The sequence below is a fragment of the Lepidochelys olivacea genome, assembly GCF_965140295.1.
Source record: "Lepidochelys olivacea isolate rLepOli2 genome assembly, chromosome: 2".
NCBI classification, from domain to species: domain Eukaryota; kingdom Metazoa; phylum Chordata; order Testudines; family Cheloniidae; genus Lepidochelys; species Lepidochelys olivacea.
Genome location: NC_140412.1, coordinates 18,683,708 through 18,705,054, shown reverse-complemented (window position 1 = coordinate 18,705,054; position 21,347 = coordinate 18,683,708). Strand labels below are relative to the sequence as shown.

The following is a 21,347-nucleotide window of genomic DNA, read 5'->3' as shown; positions in this document are numbered from 1 at the left end:
CCAAACAAGTGAACATTTAGTTTATACCCAAAGAAGAAAAACACAATTCGCTTGTGATGTACGCATGGAATAAGGATGCCAAGTTTTTATGAGCAAGGCGTAACTGCTTGTCTGTCAGTGGCACAAACTGTCCCTGAAGTTCAATGTTTGGAGTCCCTCCTTCTTATACCCCCCACAATAAAACATGCACTGGTATTCAGCCCAGTCCTTTGTGTTTTTGTTTTTAATTTGACACGGTTACTTCATTCCTGAACAGCTATATCAATAGCAGCCTCTTCAGATCCATGAACAACTGGTTAGAAAAACTTAGCACACAATGTTTAACTTCTCCTGCCCATAGTTTGTCACATTTACAGTAGACTCAAGTAGCCCAAGCCTACAAGTTGTTATAGTCAAGACTCAAACAAGGACCAAGGCAGTAGACTTGCTGGAGCCACCATTCACCCACTGAACTCTCCTTTCATGCAGCAGTTAACAAGGAAACAACCATTACGTGCACTGCTCGAGCCACTTTTCAAAGCATGCTCTAGGCAAGTGTGCTCAATTTTCCTGAATTATGCATGACAAAGTCATTTACAAATGTACTGAGAGATCTGTTAACTTTCATACCCATTCTACTTTTAAATATTAAACAATATTCTCACAGAAAGTAGACAACATGCTGTGTCTAGTGCATGAGAAAAATAAGTCATAACAAGGCTAGAAAAATGTTATGGAATTTAGTAAAAAAAATTATTTGGCTCCCATTTTGTTAATTTTCCTATTTTTTCCCATTCATTTTATGCATTATGGATTATGCCTGACATGCATACTTATATTTTCTATTGATATTGTGCACAAGAGGCCTATAAATGAAGAAATGAATTTTGCCACTCAGATCATACTTACGGGGTTTCCAACATGACTCTGCACACACTAGCCATAGTGCTTAAACAATCTGTGGTATTTTCAATTGGTAAATTTTTATTCTGTGAAAGGAGAAATGAGTAATTCTATTCAGTGTAATGAAAGTGTAATACTGTAAAACCTAATACAATTCTAGGTCAATGAACACTACCTAAGACTGAGCGCTCGAGTTTAAAAACACACCCACATACCCCCCTTTAGGGGATAAGAAACACTGCAGTACTTTATCAATAAAACATTTACAATCAGTTGTTTTAAAACCATAGTGATTGTACCACTTCCACTATTACAGACACCAGGCCTTACTATAGTTTCCATTTTTACACAGAATTTTTCATTGATTTTTGGAGAGTTTGTTTTTGCTATATTGATTTCAGTGGGGAGCTTAAACAATGGCATGACAGGTCCATTGAGAAGGAAGAAAAATGTGACCTTAAAATAAGATTCTCTGTCTTTGACTGGAGATCATTATGTACTACAGTATTAATAATACATTACTATTCATTTGAAAAAGTAACATATTTTGTTTAAAAAAAACGGTATAGTTTTAAAAATAAAGGTTGATTTTTCTCAGCTGTACATGGGAAACTGTGGTAATAAGTGAGCCAAGTCAATAATAGTGGTGTTGTGGATGTCATGTCAGATACTTCAGTAGGTAGTTCAAGGACAAATGCGAAAGTAATTGGATACTTTGATCCTATTCCATAACAGGTTCAAGATTTATTCTAACACACTCGTGTATCTAATCAAGTTTATGCTTGTATTGTTGTAATTACATTTTAACTTCTATATGTACCAGAATGAAGCTCTCCTGGGAATCTTTCTTTTAAAAAAAGCACATCACTTCTTTTTTATTTGCTTCTCAATTTCAAGCAGAGATATTCAAGCCCAATTTGTTTCACTCTTTGTTTCTAGAAGCCCTTTTCGAGTATGGATATATGATTAGAAAAAGTGACCATCTAAAAATGCAGATTATCAGACAACATAACCGAAGGCACACGACCAGAACAGGCATGTGCTTATTTTACTGGATAAAATAAGTGTTTACTGATATCAGTACAGACATAGCTATTGGACAGCACCTACAACAGAACTGTTGGAAGGCCAGCTGGAACCTATTCTACCATGCATAGCATCTGCAAGACTGGCTGCATCTAAATTTCTTCTGCTTGTGTAAAAGGCAGATATTTGATTTACAGATTCTAAATTACGGGCTTGTATACATGGTGCCAGCAAAGCCCAGTAGAGGGTTGTGATTTGTTGAGCGCGCTCATGTGCTGCACTGTAACTGCCCTGTGCAGGTATGTAGACTGCTGGCGTGCTCTAAAAGGTACCTAGCTCGTCTTAACGCAGTCCTGTGCAGTTAGAACAAAGAATGTTACGTGATCTATAAATCATTCCCTTCTACCCCTCTGGTGCACTTTGCTGTGCCATGTAGACAATCCTTAAGTCTTCAGCAAATTTCACCTGGGAGTTATCAGGACAGAATGTCCCACAATAACTTCTTAATTGTTGTCTTTCAGAACATAGCTGCATTTTACAGTGCAATATCCAAGTCAAAGAAAAACCTTCTCCCATATGCTTACCTCTGACACAAATTTTGTCGTGGCATCACTTAAGGTTTTCAACATTGGCGTCGCTTCAGCATAAAATAAAGACATTCTATTTGCCAATTCGTTATTTACTTCATTTTCACCCTCTGCCTATAAACAAAGATACAAAATTATATGTACAGTAAAAGCTTTGTTATCTGGCATATTGGGGGAAAGGGGGGTGCTGGTAAGTCAAAAAAAATTCAGTTAACTAAGAGGAAGGGAATTTGGGTGTAGGAGGGGGCTCAGGGCTGGGGCACAGGAGGGGGTGTGGGCTCTGGAAGGGATTTTGGGTGCGGGAGGGGTTTCGGAGTACCGGATTCGGGCAGCTCCTGGCGAATGGGAGCTGCAGAGCCAACGCTCGGGGTGGGGCGGGGTAGTGTGCAGAGCCGCCTAGCCACACCACCGCCTAGGAGCAGCAGGCACATGTCACCGCTTCCGGGGAATCACGCAAAGCCAGGTAGGGAACCTGCTGGCCCTGCACCCGGTCAATAAACCGGACTTTCAATGAAGATGAGAAAAGCCAGTTTATAGAGCTTTCCGGTTGGTAAAGTGCCAGATAACACAGCTTTTACTATAAATTGTTTTATACCCTAAAAAACTGGATAAATAGTACTAGAAAGACAAAGAATTTAGCATTTAAAGTGTTTTTTCACTTCCAGAGGTTACCTACTGGAACATTATTAATCCTCATACGACTCAAAGTTCTTCTGTAGTAGCTGAAGTCATTCTGTATAGCAGGATTTGTCATCTACAAAAAGTGAGAAAATGAATATATTTTAGTGACAGATGCTCAGTTAGGATCCGAAGACAAACTTTATGGAGATATATATACTAAGAGGTATAGTGCACACTCAACTGTCATTGAAGTCACTGGAAGTATAGAGCACTCAGCATCTTGCAAGCCCTGGATGTCTTTAGAGGTTCTCAAACTGGGGGGCCTCTCAAATTGGGGGTCTGGGGGGAACAACCTTACTGTGCAGATTCAGAGCTGGGCAGCCGGAGAACTGCAGCTGCTGGCTGGGTGCCTAGTCCTGAAAGCAGCACAGCCGCCAGCAGCAGCACAGAAGTCAGGGTGGTATGATACTGACACCCTTACTTCTGCGCCGCTGCTTGCGGCGGTCCTGCCTTCAGAGCTGGGTCCCCAGCCACAGCTCACCGCTCTGCCTTAGGAGCTGGGCAGCTGGAGAGCAGTGGCTGTTGGCCGAGTGCCCGGGGTAGGAGAACGTAAACTACTACAGACTCAAAGAAGGGGGTAGGATTAAATAAATTTGAGAAGAGAAGGTTACTCACCTTTTGCAGTAACTGAGGTTCTTCGGGATGTATCTCCCTATGGGTGCTCCACTCCAGGTGATGGTGAGTTCCTGCGCCATTTGCTTGGAGAGTTTGCAGCAGTGTCTGTACAGGTCACGCATGCATGGTGCCTACCTCACACACCGTTGGCACTTCATCTAGCATGTGCATGACCCAGAATCCTCAGTTCCTTTTCTACCGCAGAGTCTACTTTAAACTCCAAAGTAGAGGGGAGGAGGGCGGGTAGTGGAGCACCCACAGGGACATACAACATGAAGAACCTGTTATTCCACAAGGTGAGTAACCTTCTCTTCTTCGAGAGAGATGTCCCTGTGGGTGCTCCACTCCAGGTGACTGTAGAGCAGTGCCCTCCTAGGATGGTAGGGGCTTCGGAGTTGGTAGGATAATTGCCGATAATACAGCTCGGCCTAGTCGAGTATCCGCCTTAGGGCCTTGTGTGATTGTATAATGTTTGGCAAAGGTGTGTTTGGAAGCCCCAGTGGCGGCTTTGCATATGTCTAAGTGAAACATTGTTTAGGAACACTACTGACACTGATATGATCTAGTAGAGTGCGTCTTCATCCCCGCTGGAGGTTGTGAGCATTTTAATTGATAACACAGGTGAATGCATCCAGATATCCATTTAGATAGTCTCTGCGTGGATATGGCGGTACCTTTAGAGCGTTCTGCGATGGATATAAAGTATTTTGGTGAAATTCTAAATGTCTTGGTTCTGTCCAAGTAGAAAGCTAGTGCTCTTCTAACGTCAAGGGTGTACATGTTAGCTTCAAACGTGTTCTTGTGTGGTTTAGGAAAGAAAGCTGTATAGGTTGATTAACATGGAAGGACGCTTGTACTTTATGGAGAAATTTAGGATGGGTTTGTAATGTGATTTCATCTTTAAAAAAGGTCATGTATGGTGGATCTGCCACGAGTGCCCCAATTTCTCCCACATGTCTAGCTGATGTGATTGCTATTAGGAATGTCACTTTCATGGATAGGTGTAGTAGGGAGCAGTTTGCTAAGGGCTCAAATTGTTTCTGAGTGAGGGCCATTAAGACCAAGTTTAAGTCCCAGGGTTGTGTGGGTGCTCTTACGTCCGGATATTGAGTCCTTGACCTTGTGGGGGCATTGTTAATCATATGTTAAACCTGTGTTCGTTTGGTCTGTAGATGGTTGCTAGTCATCCTTGCAGGCAATGAATGTGCAAGTGTGCATGTCTGACCACAAATGTGCATGCTGCCATGTGGCCAAACCGTTGTAGACACGTGTGGGCTGTTCTGCACTGTGGATAGGGGTGTCTTTACCATGTCGAATCTGTCTCGTGGAAGTGATGCCTTCACCGTCACCAAGTCGAGATAAGTGCTGATGAATTCTAATTGTTGAGCTAATTCTACTGTTGACTTCTTTTTGTTTATTTGTAGACCGAGACTCTGGAAGCAATCTATCGTTGTTTGGGTAGAGCGAATGGTATCTAATCGAGTGTATGACTTCAAGAGACAGTCATCCAGGTAAGAAAATTTATTATTCCTTGTTTTCACGGGTGCACTCGCCGTTACTACCGCGAGGATCTTTGAGAAGACACGAGGCGCTGTTGACAGACCAAAAGGTAAAACCTTGCATTGATAGTGGTCTGTGTCCGAATCTCAGTAAATCTCAGAAAGCGCCTGTGGGCAGGGTGTATGCTAACACAAAAATAAACATCCTGCAGGTGGAGGACTGAAAAACAGTTCCCCTGCTCCAGTGTTGGTATTATTATTGCTACGGTGACCATCCTGAACCGCTGCTTTCTTACAAACTTGTTCAGTCACCGGAGATCGAGAATAGGTCACCATCTCCCATTTTTCTTTTGTGTTAAAAAATAGTGGAAGTAAAATCCCTTCCACATGTGTTGTGCGGGAACAGTCTCCACTGCCCATAATTGGAGGAGATGATGACCATTTGCTATGTCAAGAGGTATATGAAAGGGGTCCCTGAAGATGAACGGGGAGGGTGGGAGGTTGGGGTGTAGATACAGGAAAGGAATGGTATAGCCCATTCGGATGACTTCTAGGGCCCATTTGTCCATGGTGATGGCAGCCCATTTCAGGTAGAATGAGAACAAATGGCTTCCAAATAGATGGGTGGATGGTGTAAGCACTGGAATGAGGGAGAGGTCTTCCAGACCCTCGAACAAGCCTTCAAATTTGTTTATTAGAGGCAGTAGGTTTAGATGCCACTCGTGGTGATGGACATTGTCATTGTGGTCTCTGTCATTGTTGTTGGTGTTGTTGCTCGTAAGGCCTCTGGTGTTTCTGTGCGCATGTTGGGTATCTATTCCTCTGATATGGTTGATACCTATATTGTCTCCTTCTTGTGGCAGGTGTATGAATGCCGAGGGACTGGAGAGTGCCCTGCGAGTCCTTCATAGTGTGCATTACCTCATTGGTTTTGGCTGCAAACAATTTTTCTCCATCAAGGGTGAGATCTTTGACTGTATTTTGTATCTCCCATGGGAATGCTGAGGAGTTAAACCATAAGGCATGTTGCATGATGACAGCTGTAGCAGTGGACCTGGCGACTGTGTCAGCAGAGTCTAGTGAGGCCTGTAGAGCCATGCGTACGATCATCTGTCCTTCAGAGACCAGAGATTTAAATTGTTGCCCCTTTTCCTCTGGGATCTCCCTAATAAAGTCCATAAATTTGCCATAGTTCCTGTGGTCATATTTGGCAAGTAGTACCACATAATTTGCCACTCTGACTTGAAGCATGGATGAAGAGTATACTTTGCGGCCGGAGAGGTCCAACCTCTTACTCTCTTTATTGTAGGGTGGATCAAAAGTGCTGATGTTTGCCCCTTTAGTTGGCTGCTTCCACTACCAGAAAATTGGGTGCGGGTGTGTGAATAGAAATTCTGATCCCTTCGAGGGAACATAATATTTTTGGTCCGCCCTTTTGCAGGTAGGAGGTATGGTGGCTGGAGTTTGCCACAGCATCTTGGCGGGTTCCATGATAGCCCCACTGATTGGCAATGCTATCTTGGAGGAGTAAGATGTCTAAGATATGTTCGCATATGTTGAGTTTCCAGCACTTCCTCCAGAGTAATTTTGAGCTCACTGACCACTCTTTTGAATAAGTTTTGGAAGGGGGTAAAGTCATCCACCATGGTTGGTGGTGGAGGCATAATAGCCTCACCCAGTGAGGAGGGAGGATGTATTGTTCTAGGTTGGCGAGGTGTCGGGAGCAGTGTCTTCTTCCTGCTTTGCCATGGGTTCATCTGTCTCTGTCACTAGCCTCTGAAGGTGGAGGTGGGGATCTGGCATCTTCCCTACGTGGTCTGTGGTGCCTGCTATAGTGTCTTTGGTAAGACCCTTAGGGTTCCAGTATGGCCAGTGACTAGGATAGGGTATGGCTGGTGCCATCCATGGGTGGCTGTACTATAGCAACATGTCGTGAGCATATGAGGGTTGTAGCCGTAGGGGTCCAGTAGCCATGGGGGAGGAATGGTGAAGGGAAAATACCCCTTCAAAATTCTTCTCTTCTTTGATCAAGAACTGTGACGCTATCGAAGACAAATGGTATGGTACCGCTGGCCCTGGTGAGATATTGGTGCCTAAGAGAGGAGACTCCAGAGTTGAGGATACCAATAAATCCTTGCGGTGCAGAAAATGGCGTACTGCTGAGAGCCTCGGTCCTGGAGGGCAAGGTCCCGATTGCATCGTTGGTGTGATGTGCTGAGCCAATATAGTTTGTATTGGCGTCATTGCCCTAGTAGCATTGGGCTGCGGCACGGAGATAGGAGCGGTTGTCGGTGCAGTCTCCTTTGGAGCTGCTGACGGTACCGTGGTGGAGGCAGGCAGCTTAGAGCCCTTAACCATGGCACTGTAGCGCTGGGTTCCGGCGGCCGCTGCCGCATGGACTGTGCTGGAGGTGCCCAGAGAATCATATCTGCTGAGCAGCAGTGTGGCTGGCACCGATGAGAGCGATTTGGTCAGTGACCGTTTTGTGTTGATCTGCTCTCTATGAGGTTAAGAGGATGGCCAGTTTTTGGCCTTCAGGGACCTTGGCAGTGGGGAGACCAGGGACCTATGCTGGGAAGAGGGTTCCTGTACCCGGGTCGGAGGCTGGTCTTAAGGACTTCTTCATCAAGATGAGTTTAAGTCTCAGGACTCTATCCCTTCGTGCCCTAGCCTCCAGTTTGTTACAGTGGACACATTTCTGAGGAATGTGAGCTTCCCCCAGGCAACGGACACATTGAGTGTGTCCATCTAACACAGGCATTGCCTCTCTGCACGTCGTGTATCTTTTAAATCCTGGTAAACTAGGCATTTTCCTAACCTAATTTTAACTGTACTAAGGGATGGAAAAAGAAAACTTTTTTTTAATTTTAAATAAAAGGAACGTAACTCTAATAACTGAAACTTAACTTGTCTAAACTATCCGAACTCACTAATATATCTAAACTTATCTATTTGAAATGAAGATTTGCAACGGGACTGCTGAGCAACGTCTTAGGCCGGGGACGGTTTAGAAGGAACTGAGAGTCCGGGTTGCACGCATGCTGTATGAAATTGCCATCAGCGCGTGAGGCAGGCACCGCGAGTGCGCGACCCGTACTGGCACTGCTGCAAAACTCTCTGAGAAAAGGCACAGGAATGTACCATCACCTGGAGTGGAGCACCCACAGGGACATCTCTCGAAGAACCACCACGGCTTTAGAAGTAGCTAGAGCACGTAAGATTTCCTGCTTTGCTCTATATAATTTTTCAGAATAAAAAACTAATGTGAGAGAAGAGTGGATGTTCTGATCTGCTCCAGTTTGCCAGCTTTACTGCCATAGGATTAGACCAGTGTGTCTAGACCATTGCTACGTGGTTTTTGGGAAACTACAGACACGATGAGAGTGAGAGAGAAAGAGAGAGAGAGTGTGAGTGTGTGTCCAGAGGTAGCAACTTTCTCTTGATGAAGAGGTATGTCAGACTAAAACGGGAAGACACAGAACCTCAGTAATGTGGGGAGACCTCAAGAGGCCATCTAGTCCATCCCCCTGCACTGAGGAAGGATTAAGTATACCTGTACATGGTTGATATTAGCCTTGAGCAACTGGAATAATACACATGGCTTTAGGGCTTGTCTGCATTATGGATTTTTGCACTTGCAAAGGCATGTTCAAGTAAACTGTCTGTGCAGATGCACTACACCAAGGTAACTTACTCCAGGAGGTAAGTCACACTGGCACGCACCTCACTTTACAGTGAAGCGACACATGTACACTGTGGGGTTTACATTGGTGTGGAAACAATGGTACAAAAATCTCTAATGCTGACATGCCCATAGTTTAGAAAAATCCCCAGTGCACAATTACTTGTGGACAAAAATAAACTTGGATCCAGGAGTATTTTTTTAAAGCCAAAATTAAAATTGGTATTTGGGGGCTACTGATTCCACATGAAGAAAAGAAAACTAATATTTTTTATTATTTGTATTATAGTAGCAACTAGGCACGCCAAGAGAGATCAAGGCTCCACTGTTCTAGGCACAGTACGGAATGAGCAGGTCTTCACTAGACATGCTAAATCAACCCCTGATGCATCGATCGCCGGAGTGTCGATCCAGCAGTAGTGTAGACATGCGTTAGAGACAGTACTCGTCTGAGGAGTTTACAGAATTATTGATGGGTCTTGACATTTCCATTATGTACAGACTTCATTATCAGAGTTTAACACTTTATCATTAACATTTGTGCCAAGTAAAAATTCTGTTTTCATGTTAGTAGGCATTTTGAAAATATTCCAAACAGAAAAATGAAAGGGATTACATTTCGAATAAGTAGTATGTTTTGTGCTCCCCATTTTTTTTAAAGTCCTATTTTCAAAAATTAAACCTGGAAATGGATCAGGCAAAAATATTTCTTGTTCTTTTTCAATCAAAAACAAAAATATACAGAATTTCAAAAATGTTGTATTGGTCACATGCAATAATTTTTAATGTAAAGGCAAACAGTTTGAGATTTAAGCACAATGAAAGTACTCTCTCTGTAAAGAAATCACAGAACAGTAAGTACAGATATATTTGGAAGATATATATATTTGCTTCATGCAAATTGACAAGAGCCAGGGAAACCCAAAGACCATCCATCTCAGTCATAAATTTCCTAGCTTTTGTTAATTGCTTTCTTCTCTTTTAATGTTAGCCAACTTTTTCTTCCTCATACTTAATTATATTAACTATTTTCAGGAACATAGGGCCAGATTTGATGCAGTGCAGCTACTTTGTACCACACTGACAGTGTAACCTGGACCTAAAGTCAGTTTAATCAGCCCAAGGGGATTTCACCTGTGTATGGGTGAACTTCAAATGGCAGAGAGCCAATTTATGAGGCTCTTATTCTTTTGACCACTTTTCTTTCACTCCTGCTGACATTGCAGGGAAAGAGGCATGGTCAGAAGAAAAACAGCACTGCTGACAAGGTCATGTGCTATACTAATCCTCAGCTGCATTTTCAGTGCCCTGGGGCCATTGCAGCCTGATGTTAAAGTAGCCATAAGGAGACCTAGCCCGCATACAGCTACAGCAGGATCACGGGAATGAAAAAGCGAGCTTTAAACTTTCGTTGCCCTCTCCCCACCCCTGACATTCGACTTGTGCAATTCAACCACATTCCAGAATTGGCCAATGAGTGTTGACAATTATATGCAATTTCTATTACATAAATGAAGCAATTCTCAATTTTTCCATAATACATGATGAATGCTAGCATTCAATGAAATAATTAACTTTTCATGATCTAGATGAGGGATTGTCAAACTGGGGGTTGGGACCCCTTAGGGAGTCGCAAGGTTATTATATGGGGGGTCGCGAGCTGTCAACCTCCACCCCAACCCTGCTTTGCCTTCAGCATTTATAATGGTGTTAAATAGATAAAAAAGGTTTTTTTATTTATAAGGGGGGGGCACACTCAGAGGCTTGCTATGCGAAAGGGGTCACCAGTATAAAAGTTTAAGAACCACTGATCTAGATAAAGTATCTGAGGATTTTAAGTATCAGGAAGCATCACAGAGGGACTGAAGCAACCATCATTCTTTTTACAGATAGGGACATCAAGAGTGATTAAGAGGTTTGCCCAATGTCACAGAGTCTGTGGCAGTGTCTGGAATGAAACCCAGGTTTCTCCAAACCTCAGCCCTGGGCTCCTTTTAGATGAACTGCCTATTTAAAAATGCATGGAAATTTACCTTGAGCTCATCAAATCGGAGTGTGAAATGAAGAATTTCTGCAAACTGCTTAGCAAGAGCCTGCTCTCGCTCCAGGTGCTGAGTCGGTGAATATGGGGTGCTTGTCAGGGCTCCCAATAGACCTCGCAATCCTGCCTCTAAATAAATAAAGAAAATCAAAACATGTCAAACGGTATCTGCTTCTACTATATATTAGTCGTTGACTTAAAATGCTAAAATGTATGGTAATTCCATGATCTAAAGTGAGTTTTAAGATCAAATAAGTTATAACTGGTTTTCATGGGGCATTTATACTGGAGATTACCCATGAATTGCTATAGATATAGAGCCTATATCTGGATTCTATCCTGACTGGATTCTACAGTAAACTAATTTTTCAAGTTGTTTCATGACTATATTCAATTTTTGTTTGAAATTGACTTTACATTGGTCATTTCAGTTAATATTGCTATATGAAAAGCTATTCAATGTTAAGGAACAGAAATGAAACAGTGACAAAATTTCCCTATCTACAAAGGCCATATCAAAAAATTGGAAATGCAGCTAGTAGTTAAAGAAGGCAAGCTGTAATCTCTTAAAATTTGGCAGGCTAAAGTTTTATTTAAAAAACAAACAAACAAACAAAACCTTTGTCATGAAATTATCTACTCAATTAAAAGATGCATTTCCAAGTATCTTTCAATCCACTAACCCAGAATGGAGAACTCTTCTGTTGGTTGAATACCTAATGAAGAAACTTTTAAACCTTAGCACTAACAAGTGAGAAGCTAAGTTAATAAGTGGCTAGTTTCCTATGTTCTTTAGACATGTTTATGTAGACCTTCAAAACGTTTTTCCTCTACAATTTTTTTTCGGTGGGGGAGGGGGGGAGAAGAGGACTGTGGTGAGATGAGATTGCCTGAAGAAAGCAGAGTTTACCTTATTCATGAAATACAATCCTGCACTTAGCACTATTTTGCTATTAACTGTGGAAGTGACAGAAGGTTGTTCAATAGACAAAGCCGCCAAAAATAGTTCTGAAAGTTCTATGGCTGATGCATTTCCAGCTTTAACATACAAGGGACACTCTGAGATATTGATTAATTACTATTTCTTAACACTGTAGTTCAAAGGGACATTCTGAAATCGTGTCTCTCTCACCAACAAAAGTTTGTCCAATAAAAATATTACAGGTTTCAGAGTAACAGCCGTGTTAGTCTGTATTCGCAAAAAGAAAAGGAGTACTTGTGGCACCTTAGAGACTAACCAATTTATTTGAGCATAAGCTTTTGTGAGCTACAGCTCACTTCATCGGATGCTTATGCTCAAATAAATTGGTTAGTCTCTAAGGTGCCACAAGTACGCCTTTTCTTTTTAAAAATATTACCTCACCCATCTGGTCTCTCTAAGGCCTGTAAAACTAAGATAAGATTTCACTTTTAATGGATTACATTTTTTCATCTTCAGAAACTTGGAACATTTAGGTGCAAGAAGATGCTACATTTTCTTGGAGACCACAAGAAGGTTTCCAATGACTGTATGCTAACATACAAGGAAAGTTCATGGAAACATATTCCTGCAGGAAACACACTATGGTGAGGGTGACATATTTTATCCTTTCTTTCAGTGGTGTAACTGGTTTGCCTCTACAACAGTGGGCAACAGTGCACGTTTTATAGTAAGTGAAGCACCTCCTGGAGGATAATCAAAAATACACACATCACATTGTATCCCCTCTAAATTTTCTTATGTTTTGCAACGTGCATTACTTTGCATTCATCAACATTCAATATCATCTGCCATTTTGTTGCCCAGTCACCCAGTTTTGTGAGATCCCATTGTAACTCTTTGCAGTCTGCTTTGGACTTAACTATCTTGAGTAATTTTGTATTGTCTGCAAATTTTGCCATCTCACTATTCACCCCTTTTTCCAAATCATTTATGAATATGTCGAACAACACAGGACCCAGTATTGACCCCTAAGGAATACAACTATTTACCTCTCTCCACTGTGAAAACTGACCATTTACTCCTACACTTTGTTTCCTATCTTTTAAACAGTTACTGATTCATGAGAGGATTTTTCCTCTTATCCCGTCACTGCTTACTCTGCTTAAGAGCCTATGGTGAGGGACTTTGTCAAAGGCTTTCTGGAAGTGTAAGTACACTATATCCACTGGATCACCCGTGTCCATGTTTGTTGACCTCAAATAATTCAAATATACTGGTGAGGCACGATTTCCCTTTACAAAAGCTATGTTGACTCTTCCCCAACAAATCATGTCCATCTATGTGTCTGATAATTCTGTTCTTTACTACAGTTTCAACCAGTTTGCCTGGTACTGAAGTTAGGCTTACCAGCCTGTAATTGCCAGCATTGCCTTGGGAGCCTTTTTTAAAAATTGGTGTCACTCAGCTATCCTCCAGTAGTCTTGTTAGGGTGACCAGACAGGAAGTGTGAAAAATCAGGACAGGGAGTGGGGGATAATAGGTGCCTATATAAGACACAGCCCCAAATATTGGGACTGTCCTATAAAACTTAAACGATCGGTTACATACCACAGTTAGTAGTTCTGCAGTATTATATTTGAGTTCCATCAGAACTCTTGGGTGAATACCATCTGGTCCTGATGACTTACTACTGTTTATCAATTTGTTCCAAAACCTCCTAATGACATCTCAATCTGGGACAGTTCCTCAGATTTGTCACCTAAAAAGAATGGGGAATCTCCTTCACATCTGCATTGAAGACCAATGCAAAGAATTCATTTAGTTTCTCCACAACAGTCTTATTGTCTTTTGAGTGCTCCTTTAGCACCCTGATTGCCCAGTGGCCCACTGATTGTTTAGCAGGTTTCCTTCTTCTGATGTACTTAAAAAAAATTTGCTGTTACTTTTTGAGTCTTTGGCTAGTATGAAGGCTATCAAGTCATTAATTTACCACCTTTCAACTTACCTAGCCTTTGAGAAAATTCATAGAATTTCTTTAGCTTGCCTACTAATGGAACAACTGCACCCCATGCCTTCTCCTGCAATTTTTCATCAGTGGGATGCTGTATCGCCTTGAAAATCGAACACATGGAGAAAGAAAGAAAAAAAAGTCACACCTCGCTTAACAACAGGAATCAAGACTAGGAAAGTTTTCTTTCATTCAAAATATGTATTAAAAGAGATTGATCAGAGGTACTGAGGAAAACAGAAGAAGGGAGCATCATTCTTTAGATTGTGGGAAAAGAACAGTTTCTCCAGACATTATGGGTGCAACCAGTGTCCTATTATGAGTCAGATTTTCATTGAAAATTATAAGCTGGTGTCTTTCATCACATATTGCACCTGTTATGCACATTCTTTACACATACACAATGAAAATAATTAAACACACTTTATGAACATAATATTTTATAGGATGTAAACCCTATTATACAATTACTTGTATGTGGACGATTTTTAAAGTTGCCTAAAACACAAAAAAGGAAACAATTTACACAGTACAATCTACTTGGTCAAATAACTGCTTTATCAGGATACTCCAAGAGAATGAGTTTAACCTAGTTTAATGATCATGGCTTGTACACAAAATTAGTTTCAGCTACAGCAATCGGTATCAGGTAATGGGGAGGGAGAACCAACCACCTTTAGCTCATGGAATTTTTATACAATCAAGTCAATACCGCTGGCAGAATATGACACCAGGGAAAAGGTGACTAAACATCTCAGGTAGTTGAGATTTTTTGGTGTTCTGACAGGAGTGCTGTGTCAGAACATTTGATATATAAACATTCTATATTAATTGCAGTTAGCTTTGCAGTATTTTGTCACATTTTATAGGAAAATATTTGTTCAAAAATTAAACTGTATAACATTGAGTTCTAGAATAGCAAGTTATTCAACAGTGTCAATCAAGAACTACATTTGCTTGTATTTGGAATTTTGCTTAAAAGAGGAACACTCAAATATTAAATGACCCCTTTGTACTTTTCAGATCATATAATGATAAATTCAGATATGTTATTTCATGCAGAATTTTAGTACAAACAATATATTTAATTCTATAAAATTATTTAGAAAAATTTTACTGCAGTAAATATTAAAGTTTAGAGTAATTTCCTTTCTCCCAAAACTAACAGGAAGCATAATGCACGCAAACAATCTTATTGATTTTTTCCTTCCATACTGTAAGGTATTGGGGAATTTAATTTTCTTTTTAAACCTTTCCTAGTCTTAACCTTCCCTTCCCAGTCAACTTAGATGAAAAGTGTACATATATCATATATCTTACAGGAAGGATACTAAAATTTTGAAAATAGACACTCTTGGAAAGAGTTGCTGTGTAAGATACCAACAGGCAGGAAGTTTAGAAATTCTAATGTTCCTGCATAACATTTGTGAACTGATACACTTTTATTTTCATCTGTCTAGTTTATACTGGTTACTACATTGTTTCACTTCTTGTTCACTGTTTTCTTACATGTCTTGCTGCAAACCTTGTGTTTCAGTCATTACTTTTGAACTAATTCTTATTATTTGTTAAAAACATTAGTTGATTTCTAACAGTGTGGAGGTATACGGTGGGAGTTTTTGTATATTAACACTTCATTTCTCTCTCCATCCCTGGTTCTCATCATTGTGGACACACTTAGATTACTCAGTGGCATCCCAATATGGTAACTCCTCCCTTAAAGTTGTCCTGGTTAATGTCATTTCGTTGCTGATCAATTAAAGAACATGCTCGCTTAAAGTTGCGTAATGCTCCCTTATAATGTTTGACAGCCTCCTGACAGAAAGAGCAGCCCGTTGGAGCTAGCTGGTAGGGGCTTGGAACCAGGGCGGACCAGAAGCCCCCTATCAGCTCCCCACTTCCCTAAATTCCCTGTGCAGCAGCCGCCCAGCAGGCTATCAATTCCCGGGCAGTTCAGCTGTCCCTCCCCCCACTGCCACGTGCTGCTCCTGCCCTCTGCCTTGGAGCTGTTCCTGGGAGCCTCCTGCTTGCTGTGCAAGGGGGATGAAAGGAAGAGGGGTGCTAATGTCAGGGTGTCCCCCTCCCCCGCTCCTTTACCCCATCTAAACAGAGCAGGGGCGGAATACGACAGGGCACAGGATGGAGGGAGCTTGCTGGCAGCAGCTGCTGTCTCAACTTGCTGATCTACTTAAAAAGGCAGTGTACTTAGAGTGGGGTCAGCATATTTAAACGGGCAATGCGCGTCTTTCTCACACACATGGTGTATGTCTCTGTCTCTCTCTGCCATGCTGTCTCCCCTCCCTCTGTTCGTGCTGCCTTGTAGAGCGTGAGGCTACACTGACAACGTGTTAACCCTTGAGGGCTCAGCCAAGTGCTAGTTCATCATTTAGCAGTAAGGCATTCCCTGGGAAATATCCCACCCTCTGACTCCACCACCTCAACCAACTTCACAATCATCATTGCTGGGTACAGTATTAAATTGTTTAAAACTTATGGTGTGTGTGTGTGTGTGTGTGTGTGTGTGTGTGTGTGTGTGTGTGTGTGTGTGTGTGTGTGTGTGTGTGTGTGTGTGTGTGTAGAGTCTTTTGTCTGGCAAAAAAAGTTTCCCTGGAACCTACTCCCCCTCCCCCCCTTACATTAATTCTTATGGGGGAACTGGATTCACTTAACACTGTTTCGCTTAAAGTAGCATTTTCAGGAACATAACTACAACATTAAGCGAGGAGTTACCGTATGGTACTTTAATTATATTTACATAGAAATCAATAGACTTTTTTCTCATTCAATTATTCAAAGCTGGGTATAGTAGTAATAGTCAACAGAACACCAAAGTGTGCCTGAATCTATCAAAATCAAAGACTCTGGGCTTTCCAGTCTAATCATTCCAAACTGATTCACAAACCTTGACTGTGACACTACACTATGACCACTCTGGTCTAAGCCAAGCCCAGCAGTTAACATGAAAGGTTCAAGTAGTGATTAAAATCTTCAAGCAGAAGATCTAAAGTTTCAGGAGCCATCCAAATCCATATTCAGAAAACAGAAACAGAAAAGGCAGACAATACCCTGAACTGTACACAAAAGAGTTGCTCCAGAATTGCAATTGTTATTATAGATGGGAGCGATATGGGGGTGAGAGCAAACAAGTCGGTTTGGGACACCACTGCAGGTTGCCTATATTGCCTACAACTGTCGAAAACAATTCTTCTGCCAGCTGTGACCAAAAGAGCTAATAGGATCCTGGGATGCGTAAAAGGGGAACCTCGAGTACGAGTGGAGAGGTTATTTACCTCTGTATTTGGCACTGGTGCGGCTGCTGTTAGAATGGTTTTTGCCTTCCTCTGCAGCATGGGGCACAAGTCACTTGCTGTTTTAAACTAGATTAAATGGCAGATTCTCTGTAACTTTAAATCATTTAATCAAGATTTGAGGACTTCAGTAACTCAGCCAGAGGTTATGAGCTATTACATGAGTGGGTGCAGGAGGCTCTGTGACCTGTGGTGTGCATGAAGTCAGATTAGATCAGTGGACTGCATATGCAGTTCTCTCTGTATTATGTGGGCCACATCCACACAATATACATACTACCTATATGGCCCTGAGGATGTCACATGGGCTGCATCTGTGTGCGGATTGGGCCGCAGGTGGCCCACGGATTGAGAGCCACTAGATTCGATGATCACAATTGTCCCTTCTGGCCGTAAATTCTGAGGATTCAGAGAAGAGCCATGATAATGATTAAACGGTAGAAAACATGCCGTATAGTGACTTAGCTTTTGAGTCTATCTATTTAGCTTAATAAAGAGACAGTTAAGGGGTGACTTGTTTACAGCCTATAAATATCTACACGGGGTACAAATATTTAATAATGGGTTCTTCAATCTAGCAGAGAAAGGTATAACACGATCCAATGGCTGGAAGCTGAAACTTGACAAATTTAGACTGGAAATAAGGCATAACTTTTTAACAGTGAGATTAATTAACCATTGGAACAATTGATCAAGGGTTGTGGTGGATTCTCCATTATTGAGAACTTTTAAATCAAGATTGGATATTTTTCTAAAAGATCTGCTCTAGGAATTATTTTTGGGAAAGTTCTATGGCCAGTGCTACACAGGTGATCAGACTAGATGATCACAATGGTCCCTTCTGGCCTTGGAATCTACGAACACTGAGGTTGTGCTCAGCTTTGCATTAAGAGCTGTTCAGGTCTGCAAAGTTTGACTTTTTTCTTGTCTATTTTTCTTTTAAATAAGTTGGACTTAAGAGCAGACCAGAGAAGTACCTTGTGGTGCCTTTTTAAACTCCACTGATGGTGATGGGTATATAAAATTAGTTAACAGGTCTGGGCAATTTCCACAGACCTTTAGTTACTTGCAGTAGGGTTACCTCTGGAGAACAGTTGTCATATTGGCCTGGCTCAGGACGACAATAGGACTTCATATACTTTTGGGGCATGGTGCATTGAGCTGAGAACTATGAATTCTCTAGGAATGGGAGGACTGCCTGCGCCACCGTTTTATTGGAAGCAAGGAACAACTGGAACAAGCTATTAGAGAGGGAACACCCCCCCCCCCAAATCTCTAGTTCAAATAAGACTATTAAAACGTATTATGGGGGCATTTCTTGTCTCTCAAGATTTGCACAGCAATTTTTCCCAGCAAACAAAAATACAGCTCCAACTGCTAGTCCTGAAAACTCACCTATGAATCTGAAAGGCAAGCTATGTTCTTTCTGGCTCATGCATTATTATAAGTAATAAAGATTCTGCAATTTCAGCTTAGTTAACAACGATTACATGTGTGGTCAGAAAAATCTTCTATAGTCTCCAACAGCTGTGTTAGCTTGCAATAGTAAACAAAAATGAAAAAGTTGTTTTAGTCAGTAAAGTCAGCAAATGTTATTGAATACACACAGAAAGCAGATCTCTGTCTCAGGCTAGTGACCCAAGATCCAGCAGCAAGAATCCTGTTAAGATAAAAGCTTTAGAGGAAACATCTTTTTAATTACTCAACTATGTGCATTTAATATGAAAGTTACTGAAGACAAATATAGTAGCCAGTGATATAGTAGCCAGTGATTTTTTTTAAATCACAACATTTTAGAGTAGAACCATATTTCAAAGTAGAATATTTTCATTTCAGATTATTAATACAATAGCCCTGCCAGAGAAGCTGAAAATTAGCTCATCTATCTGTTCCAGGTTATGATTGCAAAATATCTAACGATGCTTTACCTCTCGTATTTCGTGGCCAGCTCCTCTGTATGACTGTAAGTCTTCCAGGATTCCTTCTGCATCCTTTAGCACTACATTCACCTGATTATAAATTTCCTTTTCAGATTCTGTAGGCTGGGCATCTAAACAGTAGGAGAGCATATTAAATAATTTGTTTAACTGCATGAGTTTTTAAGAAGTCCACCATGATCGAAAGGACAAAGTTCCTAATGAATTCTTGTATAACTATTATTCCATTTACTGCATAAAGCTACCACTATATCTCTGAGAAACTTTACAAAGATAACTACAGTTGTGTATATTCCCCCATCATTTTTTGGATTTGGAATCTTTCGTGTATGAGGTCTACAGGCAGCAGGGATGTTAAAACCTTAAATTTACCTTCCAGATTACCAAACATTATGACCCATGGTTAGTTACAATTTTAAGGTTTTTTTTTTTAATTAAAATTGACAAGTTTTAATATGTTTTTATTTATCAAACCATACTAGGATTTATTCTCACTTTTAGGATTCAGCAGGAACTCAGTCGAAGAGCCATAGGTGAGTTATGGAAAGACACACTGATTAAGGATACACTAAAAGTGTTACAAAATAAGGTAGTCTTATCTACTTTCATTTTAAAAAACTGTACACTTATATATTTTAAGTTTTTGGAGCAGGAACTGTATTTTTGTGTTTTCTTTATAGCCCTGGGCACATTTTTAGTTCTGAACATATTAAAATATAAATGCTGATTAAAGGCCAGTAATCTAATTAGTCATGAGACAATCCATTGTAATTGGCTCAAAGACAGATGCAAAAAATTGTTAAAGCCACCTGTGCAGACTCTCCTGTATATTGTCTATAATTGGGATATATTGTTATCCCACATAATAGGATACTTAAATCTCTCTCTTTCAGCTATAAGACACTCTCCATCTCTGGGTATCATTTAAGTAATGCTATATTTGTCTAATAAACACAAAACTAATTCATAAAAACAATGTATATGTTTTAAGAAATGTTGTAATATTTTTGTGGTCTAACAAGTTTTTTTGTTTTGTTTTTTTTAATATTTAGGAGCATCATCCCTAATCCAAACATTTTATTTCATAAATTATTTACCTTAGGTGAGATCAGATTGTGAGAAAAAAAAGTTATAAAAGAATACAATTTTGGCTCCTTTTATATCCCTAACTGGTAATTATGGTGTCAGAAAGAAAAGCTATTCAGACCAATGAAACTGGTCATTACTTCTGAACTCTGCAACTTTAACATTGACACTATTTCTTAGCTATCTACACTGGCAAATGAGTTAGGAAATAAACTTTCAAAAGTAAATTAATCTAAGATTTTCAAAGTACAAAATCCAGGTAATTATATTGACCAAATAAAAATTATTTTTCTAGTAAGGATTATCTGTAAACAACTGACCACTAATGCTAATATTTCATGTGTTAGGTGCAGCTAGGCCTGTACAAGTTTAATGTAACTAATCAATACCACATTAAAGGTAAATTAGAGTAAAGGGTCTTCTGTCCATGATACAAATGCCTAACTCCCAAAATAAAACCAGCCCGCTGGGGTAGCAGTTCCTGCTCTTCCGACTGTTTTCTGCCTGTTGTACGTAAGCTGTAGGGAATGCCTGGCACCCTGGAGTACGGGATCCCCTGCGCCTGGCTCTCCCCTCCATGGGACTTGACAAGCAAAGCTGCTGTGGTCCTAGAGGAGACACAGAACTCTGTTCCACTTTTGGCAGGACTCTGCTGCCTTGTGACGGACACCAGGTGCCTGCACATTAGTGAAGAGTGTTTGGAATAGCTGCTTTCCCCAGCTGGCTCCTTGCAGCTCAAGGCATGTGTAGCTGTAGCCAGTGTGTTCCATGGGATATGTTGCCTGATTCTTTGTAGGTTATTTAAATGGCTTCTATTAAGTTATACAAATGTAAATAAAGTGCATTGTGGTCCATGAGTATGGACCACAATTGATGGGTGGTCCATGAGTCCACCCATCAATTGGAACGTACATCCGTTAATTTTATACATTGTGGAAAACAGTTTTAATGCATGGATCATGATGGAATAAAAAGGTTACACACACATTATCTATCTGGTTTTGTTATACTCAGTTTTGTTAAACCACAAAAATAGGACATCTATGTTACGTGCATAAAGATGGGGCATTGTT

The 21,347-nt window shown here is 40.8% G+C and overlaps 1 protein-coding gene across 4 annotated transcripts in view; it reads right to left on the bottom strand.

Moving 5' to 3' along the window:
- Positions 1–21,347, bottom strand: part of CYRIB (CYFIP related Rac1 interactor B) — a 75,297-nt gene that overhangs the window by 7,423 nt on the left and 46,527 nt on the right. For all 4 annotated transcript variants that reach the window (XM_084620985.1, XM_084620986.1, XM_084620988.1 and 1 more), the window contains exons 4-9: positions 19,180–19,301; positions 13,941–14,046; positions 11,006–11,142; positions 3,172–3,249; positions 2,493–2,609; positions 889–968 (exon numbers count right to left, since the gene is read on the bottom strand). In XM_084620985.1, the coding sequence (XP_084477111.1) occupies positions 889–968; positions 2,493–2,609; positions 3,172–3,249; positions 11,006–11,142; positions 13,941–14,046; positions 19,180–19,301 (640 nt within the window). The remainder of the gene's footprint in view (positions 1–888; positions 969–2,492; positions 2,610–3,171; positions 3,250–11,005; positions 11,143–13,940; positions 14,047–19,179; positions 19,302–21,347) is intronic.